We start from the raw sequence: 27,041 nt of genomic DNA, 5'->3' as shown, positions 1-27,041 counted from the left end.
GCAAGAAATACTTGACAAAGATTAATGATTCAAACAGCAGAGATTACCTAGGTTGTCCACCCTCTGGAAAAGCTCTGCTGATAAGCTCTGTGAAGGTACTGTGGTGGAGACAGAGAGTCTCTTCCCCTAAGCAGCCACAGCATGAGTCCAAAATAATTCATATTGCAGTCATACTGCACAGAGATGCTGACTTCCTTGAGATATTGCTGCTCACATACTCTGTCACTGCTGGAGTAATCAAGAATGTCCTGGACCTAGAAAATAAAAAAGAGAGACAAAAGATGGTATATTTTTTAGGCCATTCATAAAATGGTCAATTGATGCCTTCTTTTGTAAAATAATCTGGTTCCACTAATCAGAAAAGTGCCATTAAGTCAGCAATACAAATTATCTGCCTGGTAGAAATTACTTCCCATGTTTTCTGAATCGGAAGAAGCATTGGCAGAGGGCAAGAGTCAGCTGATGGTAAGGAATTAGTCACAAAGCCAACAGCCAGGCAGTGTGTGCTAGCATCCAGAGCCCGTGGCCATAGCCCTGTGGTTGTCATGGCAGCCCAGAGGCTGCTGCTGCCTGGGGATTCACCAACCACTGTAAGACCCCTCTTCATGCTCTGGAAATTGATGCCACGGGAGGAGAGCTGAGTGCAAGATCTCAGCTTTCAAGCTGGATGCAAACAGCCAGCTCCATGTTTACAGTGCTGAAACAAGATGGGTTTCCTCCTTCGGTCACTTTTCTCTATCCTGCTTTTACAGTAAATACTCTGTCATGGGGTACTCTTTCCAGTGATGCTTTATATAAAAAGGCAACAGAAATGTCATTGTATTCAGAAAATGTTCACCTGTGCAGTCAGATGCTGTTAAGATCATACTCACTTTCTGGAAAAACTTATTTGTTGTCTATGTCTGATGAGCATAGGACTGACAGCATTCCTTAAAGACATGAAAACAAACAACCTCCTTTTAAGTTCATGTTATATTCCCTGCTTCCACTCTCATGCTTGTTCAGCATATCTCTCTGCTCCTTCCTATGCATGCAAATACCTTGCTTAAGCCTGTTTTGAACAAAACCTCTGTCAGGTGTCCTGTTGCTTCCTGCTGGATAATTTTCAGGTTGTGTGTTATCACCTGTGCTGTACTGCTATGTGTATTTTTCCCTCCTGTGCTTATACATGTATATAAACTCTGCTGTTTCTCATCAACAGCAGGTGACAGCCTTGGTGCAGGGGCTCCGTGTGCAGGCTGCCAGAACTGCACATCCTGGGATTGTCCAGAAAATGAACACAGACCTCTCTCAGTCCTCATGCAGTCTGTCCTTTTCCCCTGGCCTTGGTAAAACCCAGGAGGGCAGCATGGCTGCTACAGAGCCCAGCTCTGCACACCTAATGCCTAAAGAGCCCTTTTGTCTGGAAGAAATTCATCTCCAAGGTGTGCTGAAGCCCTTTTCTGGTACCTGAGCTGTGCACAGTGGCCAGGGCAGAATGAAAACCCTGGAGGCTCCAGGGCAGTGTCCTGATGGATGGATACTGCCTTGGCCACAAGAACCACAGAGGCCTTCACCTTGCAGGAGTGGAAACACCTGATGGTGTTCCTATGGCTTTGAGAAGAATTCACCCCTACATTCAGTGCACAGCCTGTGGGAATGAGTGGCTGTACTGGATTAGGCTGTCAGGAGTGAAGGCTGTCAAGTCAGCTTCTAATTACTTTGTCAGCTGTCAAACAACATTTTTCACCTCTATATCCCCTGCTTCCCAAATCATGATTTCTATCTCTAAACAATGTCAGTATATTTATAATAACATAATGTCTATTTATTGTATCTCAGAAACTACTTTCTGGCTGGATTAAGCACTCTTGATAGCATGAAAAAATAGAGCCACTCATATGGTAAGAAAATAAACAAACCCCTCTAATTTAGTTGTGATCTAATTATCCTGCTGTCTTAACCCAAGTCTGGGTAAATGTCTTGAATTGCAAAGGTAAAGGTAAAGAAGCAGCAGCAGAGGGTCAAAATCAAGCTGAGGATTTCCTTTAATGCAAGCTATGATGCTGAGAGTTTTAGGCGATTTTGGGGTTTCTCCCCCATTTTTAAATAAGCCTAATGTTAATATGTGGATTCTTCATGGTATTTCAGTTGTTGCTCACAGTCAGTAAAAAGTTCTCCATGGCTGCTACAGAGCTCTGTGGAGCAGCTTCTGCCAGGGCACAGGACCAGCACTGACACAGCCAGTCAGAACACTTTTGCAAGAGATGAACAACCTTGTTTTCAATTTATCAGTAATGCACTTATGTCAGTGGGATGGTTGAAAAGAAAAGCTGCTTTTACTTCTGCTGCTGTGTAATACAGATCACAGTCAAAATTAGAAAATGACAGAGAAAGCAGATTCTTAGTCAGGCATAGTGTAGTGTTGTAATCCATTAGAAATAAAGCAGTGAAGGGAAAAGTTGAAAAGTTGCTGTATTTTCAAGGAGTCAGTGACTAACAACACCTGCAGTATTGTAAATGTTGATACAACCCAAATAGTTCCAATGCAATAGCTCTTGTACACCAATGGAGATTATTAGACAAGTCTTCTGTAGTTAAATAGCTTTTACACGGAGCACTTTGAAGCCTGTACGCATATATCTGTATCAGAACAAAAACACTGAAGAAATTAAATTTAGCAGGAGGTTTTTTGGGAAAAAAAAATTCTACTTTTGTCCATATTGAAAAGATTGAAAATTTTCAGCTTGAAGCCAGGCTTTCTTTTATCAGTGGTATAAATATTACCACAAAAAGAATCCATTGGTTTCAATTTTATTTACCAATTAAATGTGCACACTCCAGTCACAACAATATAGACCATTGGGAGCAACAGGTTTTACTTGGATACCTAAAACTAGATTAGTACATCAAATGGTCTTAGTAGGGCCAAGAATATATTTGTTGCCTTCAATTGCTAGTTGTAGAGACTATATTAAAGTGCATCCCATAAGACCAAGCCTGTAGCTGTTGGGGTGGTATTTTGTTGAAGACTCTGGCTGATTACTCATTTCTAGGCTTGCTCTCTTCCTAGCCCAATACTATGTTCACTAAAGAGCAAAAATTATGAGCTTGAAACTTAATTCCTTCAAAAACATAGAACACAAATTCAGGGAAAGAAAAAATGCATATGTGTGTGTTTTCTCTAACACAAGGGAGTTCCCACCCACACTAGATGCTGACTTTTTATATAGCTATGGGAGGGGATATAAAAGTAAAAATTACTCCACATAAAGCATGCACATTAATCAAACTCCATGCAACCTGAGCCATGGAAAGAGTAAGAGGAGCAGGGTAAAATGTGTTGTATTTCATACTGATCAAAATAAATTGTTCCATGTCTGTTCAGCCAAACCATACGTGCCAGTTTCTGAAGGCAAAATGAAGCAATGATACTGTAATGAACATAGTTAATTTATTTTTCATTTTTCTTATAATCTCCAATCTTTGAAATTGTTTATTACATACCCCAAAGCTACATATTTAATGAACTTTCAATAGCTGAGGTTACGGACTCAGTCATGCAATGGAGCCAGGGTTCCAGAATGTCTCTATTAATTTTCGCAGCAGCAGCACTCTGCAGTCTTTCCTGCTCTGCTGAACACTCCTAATTTTGATTAATTCCATTGGCATTTTAACCTGAAGGTGTTGCATATAGGTAAAAACTTACAAAGGGAAGGCCTTGTAAAATCATGGCTCAGGCCTGTTAGTTTGGCTAAGCAGAAAAGGACTGTGGGAAAGAGACTCAGCTGAATTAGGGGCAGAAAAACAAGTTTTGTAATCATGGCATATTCACATCCTGGTGTATGGTGGTTGGTTGAATTTTATTTGTTATGATTTAAAAGTATGCAGTTGATAATGGGCTAACTGCTTAAAAAGGCCTGGTTTTTGCAGTACAGTAGCTCCTCTTTGCACCTGCCTGGGACTCTGCATCACTACGGACACTCACCCCACATGAAAGTATTAAAAAAAAAAAAAAAGGGAGATGTTGCAAAGTCTTCAATATGGTAATATGGTAATATGCCATCCTGGCCAAAAGTTTAGGAGTGACTTTATTCATATTTCCTCACAATTCCATCCCTTGGTTTATGCCTACAATAAAGAGAATAACAAAGCTCGAATCTTCAACAGTTTATTTGACAATCTAAGAGGCACCGCATACAGGCTAATGACCATATTTCACAAATTTTTCTTGCATGCACTTTTCTGGCTTTAATGGATGTGTCAGTGATGCTGACTGTGGTTCTGGAGCAGATCACTTGGTTACCCACTGCTCCCTCAGCTACAGAAAAAAATATTGTCCAGAAAGCCTCTGTATTTCTAAGGGCTGAAAGACAGGGGTGTGGAAAAAGAACAGGTAAGATCAAGACTCTGTCTTCAGCAGAACTCAAATGAGATTAAGAAATTCTCAAACTGAATTACACCCATTTTTCTCATCCTTGTAAACAAGGAAATGCTTCTTCCAGATGCTGGTCCCCCCTGAAACTTTCTCCACTCAATTCCAGTAGCCAGTTGGAAAGGCAGATAAATAAAACTAGCTCCACAGGTTGTGCTAACATTACCAGTGACAGCCCCTGTGGCTCCCATTGTGTGACACCCTTGTGGTGCCACAAAGCCCAGAAGGCATCAAAAAACAACCTTGGATAATTTCCACAGGGCAGAAGTTCCTCCACTCACCTCACACCTCCAAAAACATGATACTGCATTGCCCGTTTCCCTGGTCAGACATGCTTCTTCTTCACCAAACCATTTTAGGAATCCATTCTGGAAAATCTGAAGCATTTCTTCCACACTACCTCAGCTTTCCAAGGAATGAAGAACAGGTTCTTTTTCCTAGCTTGCTCAGTTGCATCCGGATGCTTCCTAGAAAGTGTAAAAAGAAGCATCTGTGTCCCCAGCCAACCTCCAAGGACACCTGGTCAGTGCAACTGTTCAGGCATCAGGGTTTCTATTTTGCACGCCTCTGGCCAAATGCTCAAGACAACATACTCGCAATGGCACGCTCATGGCTCACAGCCAGGCTCTACGATGTCGAGAGGTATAAAGCACAAGCAGCTGCAACCAGCTGCACTCCCATCCTACTCCATGGGCACCAAAAAATGCAGAACCTGAAACCTAGAAAATGGAGGTATTCCAGGGATTTGAATGAAGAAATAGAATCCTTGTTCACTCCAAGAGATTCTTGCATAAAGTAATATTGTAGGAAGTTTTTGTGGCACAGATTAATAAAGTGAAGTTTGATGAAAGTAAGTGCTACACTCGGAATAATTTTTTAGATCTGTAACATTTTCCTAATTAATTATACAACTTCTTATAATAATTGGCTAATTCTGTATTAACTCTGATGATAGCACACAAGCAAATTTTACATGTAGTGGTGACTTGAACAATTCAAGTTTAACCTCATTTCAAACTAATTTTATTACCCTTTGTGTCCTTTGTCTTGCAAGTTTTGATTAATGACAAAACAGCTCCTGCAACCCAGTGGTTTTCAAGTTTCTTTTACTGCCTGTTGTGTGAAAGTTCAGCCAGTAAATTATTTGCCGCCTTTTATTTCTCCCTTCATTAATTTGCTACCAAAAAAAAAAAAAAAAAAAAAAGGACACAAAATTAGTCAGAATTTATCTTCATGAAAGTTGCTTTTAAATTGCAATCCCCTTAGTATTTTGTTATTCTCAATGAGTTACTATTCTGGTTGGTACTTGGTTGGTATTTCTTTGCAATTCCTCTAGCATGAGTTCAGTGCTGGCAGTATTTCTGTTCTTCAGGAAAATGGAAAAATAAAATATCTATAACTTAGCTGGTACTCCTAGGGTTAGAGTTAGATTCAGGGTTAGGGTTTCATCTCAGAGTGGTATAATAAATGTGAGATGAACATTTGTAGATATTTATTAGCAAGTCAGCTGTTCCACTCCTCATTGCTTCTGGAGAAGAGCCATCCAGTCCGGATGGTCACTGTAAATGTCTGTCATCCCAAGTCCTGCTGCCTCTTATTCTTGTCGTAGTTGAGAGAGAGCCATCATGTGTTCTACTTCTGTCATCTGTGAAGAGGGATTCTATGGCCAAGTTCCATAAACACTGAATTATTGCCACCAACCCACAGTTATCCACAGCAGCCAGAGCTAGTACACCATGCTCTCTTCAAGGGTAATGGAAGGAAACAGAGGAATTGTCCCTTATACTTGCTTAACTTCTCACAGACATTCATTTTAGGGTGACACATATCAGCTTTGATGGTACATTTCCCTGTTCGTTGCTTATGAAAAGAGTCTAAAATGTAATCGAAGGCTAAATACGTCACCTTCAAACACCCGAATTAAAGCAAATGGGTTCTACCCTTACCTTTCAGACTTCATAGAGAATGCATGTCAAGAGGATTTGGATAGCATCACATGCAGACTCTAGCCTTGCCACAGCCACCGACATAAGCTCAAATCTTATTCTGTCTACAATAAAAAATGGAAATTGTTGTGCCCATATTTCCTCACATTTGTGTAAAAAGTACCTGACAAAGTCACAATACCACAAAAAAAATTTCAAATCCATACACACCCAGAAGAGTACCAGCATAATCAAGTACATAGTTTAGGTGTTCTAGTTCACAGTTTATTGTAGCTAAAAAGCAGATTAAGTGGGTTTGCTTTCCTGACCTATGGACTACAGTAGACCAGCTAAAGGAAGAAATCTTGTTCTTCCTGTCAAAGGGAAGGAGCAGGCACCTGTTGAAATGCTTATAGCCTAAATCCTCTCATATCTTGACAAAGTAGGCAAAAAAGATTAATTCTATAGCAATGATACCTACAGGTTCTGGGCCAAGCCCAAAGTCCCAGCTATGCTGGACCCTGGACAACACCTAGTACCTATCCCAGTAAGCTCCCCTTACCCTCACTCAAGTAAGATAACTTCAACCCAGAACATGTGTGGAAGCATTCATGAAGCACCATTTGCAGACAGTAACAATGACCAACACACTTAAGTGATGTGCCAACAAACACAGTTATAGGAATTTTGGATGTCATGCTGTTGACAATAACTACACCCAGCTGCTTGGGAATGCATGTCCCAGGAGAATTTACCTTCCCAGCTTTGGGTCTGCAAGCCCTGTGCCTAAGACTGAGTATATTAACACCTCCCCACCCACCCTGAAAACCAGTTTGCATTTGAGATTATATGGGTGTGTATGGAGATTATACAGGTGTGTATGTCTGTGCAGGTCCTGCCCTGAGAAAGTGCCTTAGGTGAAGTGGAAAGAAGCAATGACATGCATCCCCTCTTACTTTTGTGTTGATGGTAAATAAAGTTCCCATCTCCCCATTTACTCCTTTAAGATAAAGGATTATTTTAGCAAACTGTATGGACATATTCACAGTGGCATGGAATGACATGCCTGTGTTGTGTGCTGGAAAGAAAGCATTTTCAGATTTAGAAAGTCATCATCTGCATATGCACACGTTCAGTATTTGCAACACACCTTGTGATACTCTGCTGGAAGCTGCCAGCAGCATGGGAAACATCCTGAGTGCAGGTTACAGCCCCAAAAATATTTCTCCTTACTGGAGGATTATCCATCTACATTCAGGGACCTAGAAGCTTTAAATTTCTTTATTGCAATGGATCCCAACACTGCTGATTTAACTAATCTCTCAGGCACTCTTCCTAGCCACAAGCTTTACCCGTTTCTTCATCAAAGAAGTGAGACCATACAGCTCAGGTGTTGCAGAAACAGAGACTCTCCATCCCTGTGTAGATTCTTTAGCATCTCCTTGCTCATAGCTCTAAGCTTGTGAGCATATGGGTGTTTCATTTTCTTACTTCTGCCACCTGTGGCAAGGGCAACAAAGAGTCACACAGACTAGCAGGCACTTCAAAACTCAATTACTTTTGTTTTAAAGAAAATATTTGAAGAACTGTGAAAAAGCTAAAAAAACAAGTGTCATCCTTCCAATTCAATCTTTTATTTTCAGATGTTGTGGCACACATTCAAGGATGGATAAAGAAGGGATGAGGAGATGCTCTGTGATGAATAAAGGCATCAAATCAGTTCACAAACACAAAAACTGGATCATTTTCAAAAAAGTCAGGTGCACAGTGAGTGGAAGCTGTTCCAAGTCTTATGCTCATACAGCAGCCAACAGATGTTGTACATCCATGTCTGAGCAGCCAGCTGTCTTCTCATCAGTATTAAGTGTTCAGCTGACATTAAAGGGACAGATAGACTTAAATCTGAGAGCTCAGAAACACAAACAGCTTTTCTGAAGCTTGCTATATATGCAAATTATTATATCTATGCTTCTTTTTTTTTTTTCCATCAAAACAAAAGTATTAATGAACACATTAAAAATGAGAAGAATAATGAGAAGAATGGCCATGGACACCTAAACAGCTCAATAATAACATGTTAATATTCTCCAGCAATAAATGCAGGAAATGTACTAAAAACACATAATAAAATTTCAAAATATTAGTATAAAAAATACAGGAAAGAGACAGAAACAGCTACTAAAGATCTTTGAATACAGTCCTTTTAATGTCTTCCCTATCCTGGGTTTTGTGACCTGTTTTGTAAAGAAGTTTCAGATTTTCAGACTGTGTCTGACAGCTCAAAAAATGTCACCACTCTTGCAAAAGAAAGAGAGAGAGAGAGAGAGAGAGATTATTTGGTATATGTCATAGATCAAACAACATTACAATGTCGGTAGATATCCACTCTGTCTCCACCCTGACTTGGGTGGGAAAGCCAGATGTTTGTGCTGCTTTTCCTTCCCTGGACGTCTTTTCCACCCAAGGAGAGCCTAGATACCTGAGAAAGGAGTGGGTAGTGATGTCCTCTGCCAGGTCCTCTTATGTGGGCAATCAATTACTATTAATACAGGATTTTCCCTCTAGTGAGCTGAACCATGGTTTTGATATCAAGGTGAAGAAAAACAATTGAAGTTGTAGATTAAAGAGCTTACAATATCTTTGCAAATGTAAATACATACATATTTTCAAGAAATTAAAGGAACCATTCTCAATTTATTCACCCTGAATTGAATCAGTAGATTGAGTTTTAGATTATTAGGCCAAATTTTAAATTACAAGAGTTAGGTGAAGAGAATTTTAGCATTTAAATTTTTGCTTCAAAACTTCTTTCATTTTATATTAAGGGGGAAAAAATGCTAAGAGATGGTGAGTGGCTCTGATGGCAGAGAAGCTCTGGGAGTAACATGCAGCACAAAAGGTGCTGAGGGGTTGGAGGTAAAATTCAGCAAATTTAAGAGATTTCTGTATCATACAAATAATCTGATGTAGACTGTGCATGAATTTGGTTTATTTGGATACCGGTGTCTTAGTCAGATGTCACAGTTTTTCTCTAGCAAGCTAACTAAGACTAAGACCTTTGTGACTAATACAGATAAGTTTCTGGTGCCGAGTTTCACATCCTATATACATCCTATATACATCCTATATACATCCTATATACATCCTATATACATCCTATATACATCCTATATACATTCTTTATACTCCTATTTGTCCTGGTAACAAAAACATGGTGTCTGAACACATACTGTACTGCTGGTCATTAGGTGAAAAAATGCGGAGAAATTTAGAGAAGTAGAGAAAATAATGCAGAGGCAATTACATTTCAGTGCAAAGTTTCCAAAATATTTGACAGTGCAAATTCCTAACCCTTCCTAACTTGCAAGATTTCTCCTTTGTATTTACCTTACCTTGCACTCCTTGAAATCACCTGTGGAGAGCCAGAGATGAGAAAAAAACCTAGAAATAGAGAGGGTTCCTTTCTTTCTTCTATAACCAGCAGCTTAGGGACTTGCTGAGTTAAACCTTACCACATTATGTTAACAGCTCCTGCCTTCTGTTTGTTTCTTTCAGGTGCTTTCCATTAGTTTGACTTTGAACTGCACACATTTATTCTCTGCTCTTTTTTCTTGCTCATCAAATACATCCTTGTCTTCATTTTCACAAACCTCTTTAGCATGTTTGCACTGTGTTGTTATCCCTCACTCTCCATAAAGATGCTGATTCCAGCCAATAACTACTCATGTGTTAAATTTCCCAGTGCATCCCTTTGGCACCTCCTCCTTCAGTGGAGTGAAGGATGCCATAAGCATAAGCATTTATGGAGTGAATGTGTTGTGCTTTTCCAAGCTTTCCAGCAAAAATCTTGAAACTCTTATGCTGCAGGTGTGCTGAAGTACTGTCCTCCCCATGCTGACCATTAATTACTTCTCAATTTTCTCTATTTTCCTGTCTGCTTGTTTGTGCCCACTCAAGTGTTGTCTCAGGTTATAAATCTGATGAACAATCAGAAGAATTGTGCTGTCAGTAATCATTACAAAGGTATTGGAGAGAATATTTTGTTGAATAGTACAGTGATAAGTATGGGTTACAAAAGATGAAACACTTCTCTTTCAAGATCTCTTAAAAGTAAGAAAAGGAAGCAGATTCATAGCACTGCAGTTGTCAGGCTGCTTTGTGTTTGCATGGACAGTGAGCTGTACATCAATCACTTTGCCCACCTTGAAAATGTAATAGGCTCAGAAGTCCAGGCCCAGAAAATTCTGCAGGAACCTAATAATAATTTATATAAAGGTATGCTGTAAAGTATTCAAGATGATCTCTCAGTGCCTAAAATCTACCAGTGACAGCTACTGCTTTTATGCAGAAACATTTCTGTGGCACGCTGCCAAGGGACAGTGAAAGTCTTTCAAAAGCACATTTTTGCCCACAGCAGATGGAAATAGCAGCCTTTAGTTGCAAACAGAAGCCTAACAACAGCAAGAAAGGGCAAGACCGTGTAAAAACAGTGGCACAGACAAAGCTGATGATGTTTTCAAGGCAGATGTGTACCACAAATACCTTGTGAAGGGAATGTGCAATAAGCAGTGAGGGACCAACAATCTTCTTATGAAGAACCAGTCAATTACTTATATATCCTCCTGTATTAACTGATGGTATCTATTAATATACTCTGCTAAGTATTTGTGTGTTCACACATTTTATGTTGAACAGTATGAATATACTGTATTCCCAGAAATGTTCAGTACTCATGTTCTATGGTGAAAATTCATTAGTAGTTGAATTCTTGTAATTCTTGTGCAATATACCAAAAAGCTTTGTAACCCTGTAAGTGAACTCTACAAACAAAGAGATAAAAATAAGCTCTGATCATGTCATTGTGGGTGTGTTTGGGCTTTTTCTTTTTTTTCTTTTTTTTTTTTTTTACCCTTTTGAGTAGAGGGTAAGCTAAAAGAGAAATACATGATGAACATGCCCTTTCTCTTGCAAACAAGTGAGCTATAGATGTTAGTACTGGAGCTATAAAATTTTAGTTTAGCCTTCCCTATATGTTCCATACATAATCCATGTGTATGCAGTGCCGGGGTTATTCTGCCATATCTTAGCAGTTGATAATGCTTACTTAAGGTATATCCAACCACTCTTACCAAAGAGCCCTGAGTCCTGCAGCTCCTGTCCACAGCCCCACAGATGAGACTATGCCCATGATAGTAAGAAGGCCTGGCAGAGAGGCTGTGAACAGACGAGGCTCTTTGGCTGCCCAGGCACTTGATGCCATGTTTACATCCTTCTTGTGTCTATCATGTATAATGAGCAAGTATAGAGGCAGGTTTTGGGAAATTCAAGGAGGTTTGCCCCAAAGGATGCATTACACTCAGTTATTCCAACCATCTGGTGTGTTTCTGGCTGGGCAAACACAATCATAATTTCCCACTGCCAACACAGTCACCAGAGAGATGTGTGTGATTATTCTGTCTTTGGGGAAGCCTGGGCATCTTGGGATGTACCAAATAGACTTGTCAAAGTTTAAGAACTGAGAAGTATCTCAGCAGCAGCACGACTGGGTCTTTGACAGACTGGCCTGGTAGGTGTCTAATTTAGGTTGAGCTCAACAGCTCTCCAGGCCCCAGTAACTCTAAGGACTTGATCTCCATTGCTTGAAATGGAACTTGAGATATGTGCCTCACAGGCAGTCACCTATATTTAATACCTAAATTTAGACGTCTGCAATCTGGAGCTGAATTACACTCCATATTTCCCATTACAGCTCAGGACCTGGCAAAAATACACAGTCAGAAGCATCTTCTGAAACTCTTTGACCTCCTTTATTCCCATTTTTTCCTACTACTCTGAAACAGAACTCACACACCTCCACAGTTAGGTCAACTTTGTTGTCTGTCACTCTGACCTCCAGTTCTGAACCTTTTTATTCACACTGAATGGTCTAAGAGTCTCTTTTACAAAAAGACATGAGACTTTGAAAGCCCAGAAAAAGCAAAAAATTTATCTCCAGATCCCCCACATATTAAATGTTCATAGGTTAATGGATCAATAGGTGTCATTTTGAGAACCTAAAAGTGTAGTTAAGAATAATCTTACAACTGAACAAGACTGGGAAGCTTAATGCCCTCAAGCAACATGATAATGGATTTTTGACTCAACGGGGCAAAAAGCAGGGAGGGAGAAGAGCACACTGACAGGGCATGTCTGAGCAGCAAAAATTCAGAAACACACAACACACAACATAAAAATTAACAACCCCAAGCATCAGTTAAATCTGATAAACTTGATACTACTCAGTAATATTTTTGTCTTGAAATAATGTGATGCTTCTGAAAAGTAACTGAGTCAGTTTTGTAATCACAATGAACTGCAAGAGGCCAGAAGCTTCAATAAACTTAGACCAAGAGGGAAGTCAGTCACCCTCTGTGAAAGGAAAGACCTGAGGTCTCAGCCTTGACCTACAGGTACCAGTAGGATAGTAAAGCTCAAACCTGCAGCACTTCTTTTTCTCTGGTGAATTTGATAAAAGTGCCTTTGAACCTGATAAACATGAGGTAGATTAAGACTGTGTCTGCACAGCTGCAAATCAATCACATTTTATCTTAAAAGAAGGCATTCAGTTTGCTGATTTTCCTAACCAGCTAACTCCTGTCTGCTCTAAAGCACTACAAAAGAGTTCTTACAGAAAAAAACAAGAGTGATTAATTTTCAATTCCCAATGCTTTTCCTCCCCATTACACAGTTTCCTTGTACAGATACAGTTCTGAATGCCTGAGCAGAAAGGGCAGTCTCATGAATCCTTTTTAGGCGGTTACAGCCTTAAAATGTGCCACTCCAGTTGCCAGAATGAAATGCGTCAGGGAGGTGACTTTTTGTCTATGCAACAGGAATCTCTGCTTCTTGTGACAGATGAACTGACAAGTGGCTGGATGGGGACTGCAAGTGACAGCAATGGAAGGTGGATGCTTGCCATGCCAATATATCTCAGAGACCAGATGGAGTTTTACTGAGCAAAATGTATATTTTATTACTCCCTATGAATGGATCAAATAAGTTCAGCAATAATCTGGTTTCCATATAATGGGAGAAAGCCTTCATGGCCACTCAGAAGGCAGAGTCTTAAAAAGCTTTTTTACAGCATGTAACTCACCAGCTGACAACTGAACTGAAGGCATCTTGGTCCCCTGCTGTTACCAGTTGCACAAACTGTTCACCTGTGGCATGTGCAGTATTGTTTGGGAATGTTCAGCAACCTGGTCAAGTGTGGGAGGCTCAGTGTCCAGCTGTGGTGTGGTGCCTTTCCCTCACATTCAGCATAGTGTTGGGATCCACTTTATAAAAGAAAACAAAGAGCAGGGATCAAAGTGGGCGCTACAGTGGGACAAGGAGGTATTCAAGAGAAAATAATGTGGAGAGTAGGGATGCAATATTAGGGGTGCTAGCCTGAGGGAATGGGATGTATCACTAAATAATGGGCAAGGTAAGAGCAGTGTCCTGGAATCATTTGCAGAATCAAGGTAGAAGAGGGGGTATCCCATCTCACTGCATGGTGTTGAAGGGGTAGGTTAGTGTGACAGATCAGCCAACACTGCAGGTTGAAGATGATGCACAATCATATTGCACCCTCAATGGAGCTCTGCATGCCCTGCTGAGTTTTGGCCACTAAAGACACTCCAGTTATCATTCTGTCACAGTTTCCCCCACCACAGGACCAGGGCTTGGCATGGTTCTTGCTTGCTAAGGTGTCCAAGTTTCACCACAGACACCTCCCTCCATCCATCAAGATCCTGCCTGGGTGGATTTTGAGGAAGTGCAGACTGTGTCTGCCTGACTGCCAGGAGCAGAAGCTGCTTCTTCTTGCACAGGGAGAATGGGAGCAGAAGATCACTGTGGACAGCCCCACTGCATGGCATGGGAAGGCTGGGGCTAGATGACACCAAGTGCTGAGCCACAGTAGGGCTGGCAAGGGAAGGGACTGAGAGCAGATGGGCATTGAGGGAAAGTCCGGGAGCTAGGGAGCAGCAGCAGGATGTCTTCAGGGCAGTGAGATTCCCCCCTAACTGGATATTCACTGTCTTAGTGAATATCTTAGTTTAGTCTTAATTTAATCTGTCAGTGAGACTTGGGTTTGACAGAAGATACTGGTGCAGGAGGGGTGGGTTGCTGCAGAGTGGTGACCCTGGCATGGGCTGCCTGAACACTTAATGTGAACCTGGAGGTGACAGCAGGAGCTCAGGACAGATGGGCTACCTGCCTCCCTTCCTTGCTGGCCACACATCCGCTTTCCTGACACATGACATTTGGCAGACCTAGTCCTGAAGAACCACCCATCAAGGCTTTCCTTTCTGCACCCTCACACAAAATCCTCCCCTATTCTGATCTTTACTGCTCCTTAACTACTCTTCATGAAAATGTGCTACTAGGAGAACTGGATTCACTGATGTGGTGTGCCCTTCTGGAAAGGGTGTTAAGAGCAATGAAGGATAGAAAATGGAAGTAGGGGGATTACAAAATTTACTTCACATGAAAGGCTGAGCTTCTTTGTAGAAAAGCATTTGCCAAATGAGGTAATTTTTTATTGCCATGCTATTTAGGGCTGGTACCAAATAAAATGCATCCTATTTTAATTATTGTGATAGAACTAAAGCAATGCAATTTCCCTGCTGTCTCAAGTTCTAACATGTCAAATCTATAGCTGTATTTGTATAAAGGTGCTTTAACTGGGATAGCTATTCCCATACAGCAAGGAACATCATCATTTGGATGTGTCATCTTTATAAAGACATAGTTATATCCACCCTTTTACCCTCTTTTAGCTTTTTTTTTACATTGCCTTCTCCTCCCACAATAGGATTAATTGAATAGAACTTGCAGAGCTGGCCTTGGCATAGAGAAAATGAATTGTTGCTGCCCATACACTTACACAGGTGTGGCAATCACAGGAAGCAATAATGTACATGCATATAAGCTGACTTTGAAGTAGAAGATGCTGTAACCAAAACAAGGGTACGTATGTTTAATTCTAACACCTGCAAATTGAAGTGCAGGCAATATTAAGGACTAGAATATATTTTCTATATATGAGAGCTCAGGAATATGTAATAGGAACAGCTCTCACAGGGAGGAAAGAGAACTACAGCTTTTTCCTGTGGGCAAAAAGATTATGCACAACTCCAGAAGCAACTGGAGGCAGACATCACCCGTGGCATTAGAGCAATCTGAGCCTGACTACAAATGCAAAGCTTAGGGGCTGCAGGGGAAGCAACTACAAAGTCTTCAGAGAAACCTGGGGACACAGCTGCTAAAGTTCATCTGCTGGCTCTATGAGATAACTAGCAACACATTACAGGGGGAAAAATCCCAGGGAAGTGAGGCACCTGAAAAAGGAACCTTTCAGTGTTCAAATCCCTTTGTGAATACAGCATGTAGCCTTCCTGCATCAGTTATGTTCAATATCCACTATGATTTCCCAAGATTGAACTGAGCTGTATCACTTAAGGTAAAACCAATTTATTTTTTACTAATCTGTCCATCATTCTGAGTATTTGTGTGCCTCTTAAATAAACATAAAATAGTTTTGAGCAGGGGGCTGACATTTGTATATGTACAATGGGTAAGATGATGCCCAGGCAAAGCCTTCAAGCTCAGCTACAACACAACTAAAATAATGTGTAAATTACATTACTAAACAGTAAAAAAGTTATATAAATGGTTTATTTCATAATAATAGCAGTCTTCTAAATTGTGTAAGTTAATGGATTTGGCAAATGTTATCTTCTGCCACCAAAAAACAGGACAAAGCAGTTTCTTAAAAAACTGTGTAACTGCCCAGTATCAACTTTCTGAGAGTCTCATTAGTCCCTGTTGGAAAAGAGGCCATTTATTTTAACACTTTGGTTGTTGCTTAAGAGGTTTTACATAATTGTTTGCACTAGATATCAGGAAATTGTTTGAAGGATTTGGGTGAGCCCAAAAAACATTCTTCACTTCTCTTGCACTACATAGATCATTCTTATTTCTTGCTCTAAGGAGAGTACAAACCAGAAACAGCCTTTTTAGTGTTTCCTTCATGTTTATTTTTTCACCATTAACACTCAGCAGAAACAGTGTTGTTCACTTTGGGTAAAACAAAAATTACCTAGTGATTACCCAGTGTCCCTACAAACTGTAGGGACAAACTTTTAACACAGTATTTAATCAGGTGTGGGTCTGTTTCTTTCCATATATAGTTTTCTTTTCCTTTTTCAGCCCATACAACATTCCTGTTTAGTAAATTTTATAGGAAAACCAAAGCCATGTTGATGTGTTCTTGTAACAGCTTGCTGTCAATTTCTTGCAGCTATCCTTTCTCTTGAAAATAAAAATACACAAAGTGAAGTGACAGGAATAATTACTATAGCGTCAAGCGTTCCTAGTTTCTTTGTGGCCTACAGAGACATCAAAATAGTAAATAAAATTTACACCAAATAGCCACATTTTGTATTATGATAAACATATTAGTGGTGTAAAACATGCTAATTCCACTGAATTTAAAAACAGTAAATAGCACTACTAATAACACCTGCAGAATTTGCCCTCTTGTTATCAGAACACCTATACCATTTCTGCCTTCTCTATCACCACTATCAGTTCTAACAGCTGCGATTTAGCTAGGTAATCATTTAAATAAAATAAGTACTTCCTTTATCTTTTTCACAATGAAAGGTGTTCCAGATTCCCATTTCAACAACAAAGAAATCCTTGGTGGTATTTTAAGGGCTCAATTAGAGCTACTTATTACTTCTGAGTTCCTCCATTACCTTTCCCCACAAGCATGCTTAAACCTCCTATTGCAATTATTAATATGCATATGTTGACAGGGATATGTTTGTAATATTTATGATATTAAATGGTGATTCCAGTACAGGCTGTCACTTGTTTGAGTGGAGAGAATGCAATCAAAGGATGTTGCAAACTCTGCTATTGACATCTGCTGTCCACATTCACCTCAGAATGGCTTTGGTAGGCAGGGTTGCACAACAGTTACCAAATGGGTGGAAAGGACAGAAGTGCTAAGTGGGTGCAAAGTCATCAGGAGCAAAGAGCCAACAAGGATTCATCAGGAACCTGCAGAAGAAAAAATGGTCCTGAATGGTCACTATTTTGGGGTCTCCACCTAGGGACATCTAGCTTACAGTCCATCACTCCCCATACTGTTTGTTCCCAGCAAGCACCAGCTGTCAGTGACTGCTGCCATCTACTACAAAGTCAAACCTCCAAGCTCTTGTCTACCTTTACAGCAGTAGGACATTCTCAGGCTGGCTACTGATGCCTCTTTTTTTTGTGTAGCAGGGGAGGTACAGGTTACAGTAGTTAATCCACTAATGAGGAGGTATGGTGCCTTGACAGTGCTGCTAGGGGAGGGTTAAAATGCCAGAACTCAAGGTTGAGATCAAGAGCTAGGGAAGAAGGGACAAGACTCTGAGGAAGAGGTAGGGGTCAGCAACAGGAAATGAAGCCAGAATGATTTTGACAAAGAAGAAAATGGAACTCTGCAGGGTCATTTCTCCTTTCATATAAGAGGGACAGAGAAAGTGACAAGACTTTCAGAACAGAAAGTTCAACGAAAAAAAAAAAACAAAAAAACAAAAAAAACCAAAACAAAACAAAAAAAAAAACCCAAACTGGACAAGCACAGTATATAACTGAAGAAATAAGTGCCTCTTGCAGCTGCTTTTTCTCTACCTCTCTGGTCGGAGTGTATACTTTTGCCTCATACACCTCCTACCTTCTGCAGTTCTGTTAAAGGCCCTTTTCCCCTGCCTCATCTGCTGGTTAAGTAGTGTTGCTGTTGATGCACTCAGAGATGGCACCAGAAATTATGGATTTATACTGTACAAGGTATGGAGATGGCAGCCAGTACTATACCAGAAGCAGGTACCTTGAGTTAGACACAGAGCAGGAGAATGTTGGGGAAGTGGCAATGTGTTTTGCTCAAACGTTTTATGCTCCCATGGTTACAAAAAGTTGTTGTGCACAACAAAGCAGTGCGTAACAAGATGAAGAACTGTGGCATGGAGGAAGCCCACAGACACCCTTAGGTTTTCTTCCACACATAAATTGAGAATTTGGTCCTCCACAAACAAGTTATGATGCCTGCAGCATCAGAAGAATTCCTTTCCACCTCTGCTACAAAGGAAACTAGAGAACTCAGCAAAAAACATTACAATTATATCTTTGTTGGGCACAATACGTGCCTTTGGTAGGGATACCTGATGGGATAAAAACAGCATCCACGTTATTCTTTCCCCACTCTCTTCCAGACATTAAATCAATGCTGGAGTTATGGGAATCTACACATTCATTATCCCTCCAGCTGGAATCAAAACATGAGTGCATGAAATGCGGTGTTCAACATCTTTTTTCTGGGTTAAAATTCTTGTGCAAACTAAATGTGATTGTTTAATCTATCTTTTGACTACCACTCAGATAATCAGAGGGTAAAAAGCATTACTTGTGCTGACTGAATGAAGGGAAAAATTCACTGACTTGGTATTGGCTTTAAAATCATACCAGATACTAGGACCTATAGAAGAGCAACTTTTCAATAAACAAGTTCATGCTTGACAGTGAAGTCATCAGGTATCCAAGGTCCTGCTCCGGAACATGGGTTACTGATCAACCTGGGTCACTAAAAGTTCAGGTTGTCTGTCTTGTACTTTGCAGAGAGCATGGCTGTTTTAAGCACTGCTTCTGAAGTGGAAAGATAGAAATATCTCATGCTTGGGTTTGGTCCAGGTAACACCAGCAGGTCTGTTTGACCACAGCTTATATATAATACAGGACAGTAAAGGAAAATGTTATCTGTCTTCACCCCTTCAAAATATTAATTGAAACACTGACATTTTACTGCCAGTTAGGCTACAAGCTTTTACAAGTTAATACCAACACTCCTTGAAATACCCATGAGTCTAGAGCAGAAATTACACCTGTTTTGAGCTTTAAATAAATGTTTCAGATTTCTCATGCATATAATCTTACTAAGTTTCTCCTGGGTGACACTGCATTTTGATTCATTGTGGAGATTATTACCTGCACCTCCTGTGCAGGTGCTGCAAGACCAGAGGTGAATGTCAGATGGTAGTTTCACCAGCTCTGTTATGTTTTAAAGAAAATAATAATGGAATGCTGCTATAAAATCACAGGAACACACATATCAACTACACTACAGCACTAAGTGCCATATCTGGTCTTTTCTTAACCACCTCCAGGGACAGTGATTCCACCCTGGGCAGCCTATTCCAAGGTCTAACCACCCTTTCTGTGATGAAATTCCACCTGATGTACAACCTACACCTCCCCTGGCCCAGGATTGTGTCCTCTTGTCCTGTCACTGGTTACCTGGGAGAAGAGACTGACCCCCACCTGGCTACAGCCTCCTTTCAGATAGTTGTAAAGTGGTAAGGTCTCTCCTGAGCCTCCTTTTCTCCAGGTTAAACGCCAGCTCCCTCACCTGCTCCTCATAGGATTAGTGTTCCAGACCAGTTTTGTTTCCTTTCTCTGGACTTGCTCTAGCACCTCAAGTCTCCTTTGTGGACTGAAGAGCCCAGAACTAGACACAGTACTTGAGGTGTGGCCTCACCAGCAGAATATAGGGCAAGTGCTCTGTATAGGGGAAAATGATGTATCTGAGCAAGAAATAGCACCTTAGAAGCAAATCACACTTGCAAATGAGGAGTTTTCTCAGAAACACCTGGCAGGGTGAGGGATGGGAAGAGCGTGAAGCAATAAATTCCTGGGAGTTTATAAGAGCTGCTAATTAAAAGGCCGGGAAGGCAGCCCCAAATTGCCGGGCTGTGGCCGGGCCAGACGTTCCAAGCTCTCCGCTGCCGGGCGCTAACTCAAACCTTCCGCGGCGGCCCCGCCCGCCGGTGCTGCGCGGGGCGCGCCCGCCCGCGGAGCCCTGCGCGGCCCGGCGGCGCGGAGCGGAGGCGGAAGCCGCGCCGATGAGCTGTGCGCGCTGGGCAGCGGCTGTGCGGAGCCCCGCGCTGTGCCGAGGTAAGAGCGGAGCGGCCCTGCCCTGGCCCCGCGAGGATGTGGGGACGGGGCGCTGTCACCGCCCTGGCCGCGCTGGCCGCGGCCCTCTGGCTGCGGCGTGACGAAGGTACAAACCTCCGAGCGCCGGCCGGGCGGGAGGCGGGGCCGGGGGGCGCCGGGTGCTGCCGGAGCCCGCGGCGGTCGGGCCGGTGCGTGCTGCCCGCGGGAGGAGAGGTCCCCGCGCCAGGCAGCGCGGCCGGGGGGAGGCGGCGGCGGCCCGGTGACGCTCCCGCCGGAGAGCAAAACCAAAGCCAAGGGGCAGCAGCGGGGCCCGGCACGATGCAGCCCACCGCCGCCTGCCGCGGGGGCCGGCTCACCTGCTCCGCGGAGGGACGGCCGGGGGCGGGGGAAGCGCTGGCAGACCCGACCCCCAGCACCGCCGCAGGGTCTGCCGAGGGCAGCGGCTGCCGGGTCCCCCCGGGCCTGCGGGCGGCGCCGGCTGCGGCGCGGCTGCGGTGGCGGCCTGCAGGGGCAGCGCTGCCGCGCGTGTGTGCGCCGGGGCGGGGTGCGGGGGGAGCCCGCCCGCCCCGGGCTGGGTGACGGCGGCCGGGGCGCAGCGATGTCGCTGCTGGCGCGGCGCGGCCCGGCGCGGCGGTGCGCGGGGGTGAGGTAGGCGCCGAGCGGAGATGCAGCGCCCTGGGTGTGTGGGTGTGTATGTGTGTGTGTGTGTAGGGATCGCGCTCCACTGCGGCGGCGAGGGAGGGAGGAGAAGGAAGGGAGGGAGGCAGGCGCACTGTGATGAGCAGAGCCTCCAAGTCCAGCCAGCGCCGTCGTCCTGTCGCTCCCAGAGGAGCCCGGGGCGGGGGAGCGGCAGCGCACGAATGACTGCCTGAGAGAGGGGGAGGAGAGGACCGCGGCTCCGCGCCGGGTGCCTGCTTGTTTATGTTTTATTTATCATCATCGTTTTCGGAGGGGGCGAGTCAAGGGGAAGAGGCTTTTTTCCTTTTTCTTTTTTTCTTGCCACCTCACCACCCCTCTTGTTGCAGGTGCCCGTAGCGCAAAGCGGCGCCTGGAAAGTTTAGTTTGCTTGCGTGCGTGCGGGCTGCGAGCGGCCCGGGATGCGGGTCCCGGGGCCCGGCTCTCCGCCGCTCGCCGCCGCACCGCGGCTGCCGGGGCTGGCGTAGGCGCCCCCTGGGAGAGCCGCGTGCGGGCATTAAACCCCCTCCCTCCTCCCCGCCGCCCTCCTCCGCCCCCTCCGTCCCTCCCTCTCTCCCTCCCTCCCTCCTTCCCTCTCCCCGGTGCGCGGCCATTGCAGTGACCCCGGCCGGCCAAGGATGATTACGAACACGCGGGGCTTCCTGTGGTCGGATCTGGAGACGCGGGCGCTGCTGGAGATCTGGGGCGAGGCGGACGTGCAGTCGGCGCTGGACGGCAACTTTCGGAACAGCCATGTGTACCGGGACGTGGCGTGCCGCCTGGCCGAGCTGGGCTTCGAGCGCACCCCCGAGCAGTGCCGCATCCGCATCAAGGGCCTCAAGCGGCAGTATTACCAGGCCCGGGACGGGCTGAAGAAGAACGGGCACGCCCGCAAGATATGCAAGTACTACGATGAGATGGACCGGATCCTCAGCTGCCGGGGGGGGCCCGACGGCGCCCCCGAGCCGCTGGCCCCGCCGCCCGACGGCGCCCAGCCGCCCGCGGGGCCGCTCGCCGCGCCGCCCACGCCGGGCACGCCGCACAACAGCCGCGAGCTGGACGCCGAGCTGGACGAGGACGCTGGGCCGGAGTCACCCCGGGACAACTTCACCGAGGATTCCGGCGAGTGCTCTTCCTATGCCGACCACCCCATCAAGGTGGAGTGCCCGTCCTTCGCCATCCCCGTCCCGCTGGGTGACGGTGAGTAGCCTGCGGGCTCCCGGCGCCGGGTGTCCTCCCTTCACCCCGCGGGCTCTCGCAGCCCGACTGCCGGCGCTTCTGTGCCGCTAGCGCGCTTCTCAGTGCCTTTCGCCTTACCCTGCTGCCTCCTGCCCCGTCCTTCGCTTTCCGAAACCCTCCCGTGCTTCCCCCCACTCTTGCACCTTGCGCGTCCCCGTGAACCGGGGAGCGGGCTGCTGCAGGTGCTAGAAATGCTGCATACCGGGGAGGGGAGATGCTGCAGACGGGGACCCTAGTGAGATTTTATCGGTATTTGTCAATGGGAAAGCCATGGAAAACTAGCGCAGACATTATCGAGACAAAGTGTTAGGTAGCATTGTACAAGAAAATAAGCATCGTTCTCGCTGGAGTGTTCTCCCGTTCCCTGCAGACTAAGCGCAGTTTTGCTAATCGGTGTTAAAACGATGGTGACGATAAATCTGAAAAATCTGCTTATTGTCGCAGCTGGGCCAGAAAGCTAGGGGACAGCTTTTGCATAACAAAACGCACGGGGTTGTTTCAGAAACACTGTTTCTAACTTTATCGGGCTTGCGGACAGAAACAGCACTTTGATAAAGCCTGTCCTTTCCCTGCACGTTCCTTACTCTCCACATTTGTATTGCGGAAGTGCGGGGGAAATGTTGCTTGTTTGTTTTCAATCTAGATTAGTGCAGGGTTTTTAATACAAACATGAACCTGTCTTCAGAAGTTGACATCACTTAGGAATCAGCCAACTGGTTGACGTTTAAGCAACCTTCTTTTTACACTTAAACCCCATCAAAGAGTTGTTTACACTAATGTTCTTTTGAAATGCAAATCTAGAGTGCCAACAGACTGAAACTCAATTTAGATTAATGTAATTATCTGCAATAGACAAACGAGGCTATACTATTTAATAACCTTCACTTAAACCTTTTTAGAAGATGAAAAATACTTCTATTGTTGAAGTTTAGTACCACAACAATTAAAAAATGGCTCTGTGATTTTTGTGTTAGCCTTGCAACTTGGTAGAAATTCGTGGGTTTGCTTTGGTACTCTGAAAGAAGTATTGTTTATCTCACATAAATACAGCTCACATTGAGAAAGTGTGATCTAATGCTTTATAAGAAGTTTAGGTCACATCTTGTAAGGGGATTTTTTTGCTGCTTTCCTCTTAATTTTTTTTTTTTTTTACAGAAAAATAATAGATTCTTTCCTTGTTTTAGGATTTAAAGAAGTCAGTGCTCCAACTATTACCCCACCTCTCAATCAGCCCAAAAGATCAAAAAAACGCCACACTAATTTGACAATGGATAAAATGATGGAAAAATTCCTGCAGCAGAGCATGGATACAGATGAGAAATTTTACAGATTTGAAGAGCAGAGGCTCAAAATTGAGGACAAGCGTCGGGAAGCTGAGCATGCTCGAGAACTCCAGATGTTACAGATGTTGGGACAGATGTTGGCTGGAATTTCTTCTACGGTATCACAAAGGTCACAGTCTATACCAACAAGTCCACCTCGGAGAGCAAACCATCGTTCATACGCAGATAACTTTAATTATAATGCTATGACTGCAACACTTTCTCCACCGATAGGTACTTCCTTCTACAGCATAAATAAAAGCTAGAGTACTTTTTAAAACTTCTGTGTGAAAGCACTGGTAGTAAGCAGCTTTTGAAAATAAAAGCTAATTGGAATTATTTAATACTGTGGTGAAGGTGTTTGATGTCAAATGAAACTAAATCATTATTTGTACCATTGTACTGATTATTTAATACAGGTACATTGGGTAAAACAAATTTTCATGAGCAAAGTTATACCTCTTGTACCCTGTAAACCTTGGGAACTTTTTTTCATATTCATGTCTCTGTACAGTGAAGTGAGGAGGAGTTATACATGTAAAAGGCAAGTAGGAGAGTTGCTGGAATCAATCTAGAAACATTAGTTACTTTGCAGCAGAAATTTTGCTGCTGTTCTGCTTTAAGTTATCAAGGATAACCCAATATATGAAGTTAAGGCTGTGCATGTGTTTTTTCAGGATTGGGAAAAGGGTGGAGTTTTTCCTATACTGAAGTCAGTCAGATGTTAAGCTCTAGCTTCTTTAAAATAAATTTATTTACAACAAAATTCTAAATCTTATCAACTGAACATTATATTATTGTAGTAGGCATGACAGAAGCTGAAAATATTTGCGTATTTTTTTCTACACCAGCTCTATAAATTCTATGGGCATTTGAATTTAAAGAAAAAGGCAAAGCAGTATCTCAAGAATTGGTATTTATGCACATACTCTTCCTTCTGTACCTCGTGTATTGGGCCAGAAGCTGATGGTAGCAATCATTAACAAACTTCTTGGGATCTTTGTGCCTGTGGCATTTGTCTTTATCATGGTCTCTTTGTACCTGGAGGTAGACTGCGTGGGCAGGAGGAAATCGGGGATATTCCATCAGTGCTGGAACTAGAGTCAGACAGTGTGTTAAGTGACTGTAGCCTGCCATGTGGAAATGAGAGAAGTCTTACTCTGTTCGAATTCTGAAGTTTACACTGCTTGGAAATAAAAAAGTGTAGTTTGAAAAGAGAGAGGAAAAAAAGGAACCAGCCAGCATCAGTGTTGAATAATAACCTGGCATGCCAGATCCTAAGGGGCATTCCCTGAGTCCTGGGAGGCCCTTTCAGTTGTGTTATTGTTTCCCTGTAAAATGCATGGCAGACTGGGTGGTTAGGCCTGTTGAGGGCTTAGGCTGGCAATATCTGGTTGTGTTTCTTGAGTGGATAGGTGGTGTGTAGGGTTTCCTGGTGGCAGCAGACTTTTGCAGATAATTTATGGGATATGAATGGATACAATGTTTCAAATGTTCTCACTTTTAAAATTAAGGAAAACTGGTGTGCTTTAGAAAGTCCCATAGAAAATTATTTAAGGTTTCTAGACTGGGGTGAAGGTACCTGCAAGGCCTTACCATTACTTCTGAAAGTTTTTTTCCTGAAAAGCTTAATTATATGTAATAACCTGAAACTGAGGTTCAATTTTTTTTGCTGGATTTCATAATATAGGTGTACAGGCATATTGCGCTTTGCAAAAATGCATTTTAAGAGGAATTCGAGATTCTAATCTTCTAATTGGCAAAGGTGTAAAAAAGTGTTTATGATAAAATGTGAGCATAATGCCTCAGGCAGCACATCTTTTAAGGAATTAAGATTTCATTTGTTAAGAGCTGAATATACCATAGTGATTCTGTAGGTCGAGTACAGACCTATATTAAGAATGGCTTTTTTCATAATTCTCTGCTTTCTGTCCATTTATTGTGTAGTTATTTTATGTTCACATATGAACAAGAACCAGCAGCAAATAAATGCAAGGCCTTCACACTGCAGATTAAGGGTTCCAAGCTATGTATATTCTTGTGTGGTTGAAAACCAGTGAGTATGTGAAGTGTGATTTAAAGAAAATAATCTGCCCTATTTTCAGAGGAGATGAGGATTTTGATCTCCTCTGGGTCACTGCAATACTGTTTTGGTCATAATCCAAAACAGGTATTGGGTTTTTTTTCTTTTATTTTCATTCCTTTGGGGTTTTTTTCCCTCTTTTTTTATTAATTCTCAGTAAGAGTGGGATGCCTGTATTCAAAAGCAAAAGATCAGCCAAGAGTGTTTATCATTATTGAAGACTAAAGCATACTATTACTGAAGACTAGCCTCTCTGGTGTAGATTCTGTGAAAGATAGAAAGATGCATTTTGGTGATAGCACAAAAATTCTAAATTTTCGCGTTTATTATATTTTTCCCCTTATTATGCCCAGTATTTTTGGAACAGTTTCGTTGTTTTTTGTTCTTTTTGTGTTTTTTTTGTTTGATTTTTTGTTTTGTTTTGTTTTTTACCTTCTTTTTTCCTCTCCTCTTTATTTTGGAATTAGGGGTGGGGTTATTGAGTTTTATACAACTGAAAATAGGAGTATCATGGGAGTTGTTTTCTACGTAATTATGCTATACATATGTAGCAGTTCCTTAAAGCTTTTTAGAAGATTTGTAAAAAAGAAAGTAAGCATGGCTGTGGTCTAGGATACTGATATTAGTATTCAAATAAGCTGCTCTTCTGAACAGAATTTTGCAGGTAATATGGAGCTTTTAAGAACTTGCTCTTTTAGTGTATTTGCTCCATTTTATAGTTAACACATTGTTGACAGAAGTAGTGATGTTCACATTTTTCCCATATTAGATAAATGTTTTAATTCTTTCTAGTTGTAATTGTTGAAGTAATTTTTTTCTTCTAAATTTTTGTAGCCTTTTGAAAGACTCCTTTGATACATAGCCTGCTGAGTGTGCAGTTTAAGTATGTGGCTTTGCATCAGAGATCTGGAGATGTATAATAGATAAAAATGATCTTTGTGTGATATTTGTGATGTTTGCATCTAGTGCGTTGGATTTAGTTTTGCAGAAAGACTTTCACTTTGCTTTGTAACCGCCTACCAAAATAACAAAGCAGTGAGATAGGCCCTGGTTCTGCTAAGAGGTGGAAGTCTTTAAGGGGAAGCAAAATACAAGGTAGGGTGTGCATTCAAAATTTGGTTTCAGTTGCTTTGTGCTTGCTCTGTGGATGTGTTTAGTCCTTACTAAGTGTTCCTATTTCAGTTGAGCTTAATTATGGAAGTGATTTCAGGCTGAACTAAGAAGGTATTTCTAGTTACAAAATGTTCATGTAACTATTCTGGGTTGTTGTTCCTTTCTGTACCTGAGCCCTAAATTAGGACTGTGAGCAGTCAGTGAGAATATTCTCTTCATCAGACCCTGAATGCATTTTTATAATTATC

At 42.7% G+C, this 27,041-nt stretch overlaps 1 protein-coding gene across 3 annotated transcripts in view; it reads left to right on the top strand.

Moving 5' to 3' along the window:
* Window positions 1-20,201: 20,201 nt before the first annotated feature.
* The window catches only part of NAXD (NAD(P)HX dehydratase), a 51,225-nt gene continuing 44,385 nt past the window's right edge, over window positions 20,202-27,041 (top strand). The window contains exons 1-3 of one of the 3 annotated variants that reach the window (XR_014956362.1): window positions 20,884-21,009; window positions 21,656-22,236; window positions 23,460-23,831. Coding sequence is in view for 2 of the 3 variants with exons in the window: in XM_077781579.2 (XP_077637705.1) it covers window positions 20,960-21,009; window positions 21,656-22,236; window positions 23,460-23,831 (1,003 nt within the window). In the remaining variant the exon portion in view is untranslated. Of the gene's footprint in view, window positions 20,362-20,883; window positions 21,010-21,655; window positions 22,237-23,459; window positions 23,832-27,041 lie in introns of those variants that run through there. The other 2 variants (XM_077781579.2, XM_021545608.3) reach the window with 2 other exon arrangements.

This window comes from Lonchura striata, chromosome 1 (genome assembly GCF_050655825.1).
Source record: "Lonchura striata isolate lonStrDom1 chromosome 1, ASM5065582v1, whole genome shotgun sequence".
Taxonomy (NCBI): Eukaryota; Metazoa; Chordata; class Aves; order Passeriformes; family Estrildidae; genus Lonchura; species Lonchura striata.
Note: the sequence above shows the minus strand (reverse complement) of the source record. Positions and strands in the feature narration are given on the sequence as shown.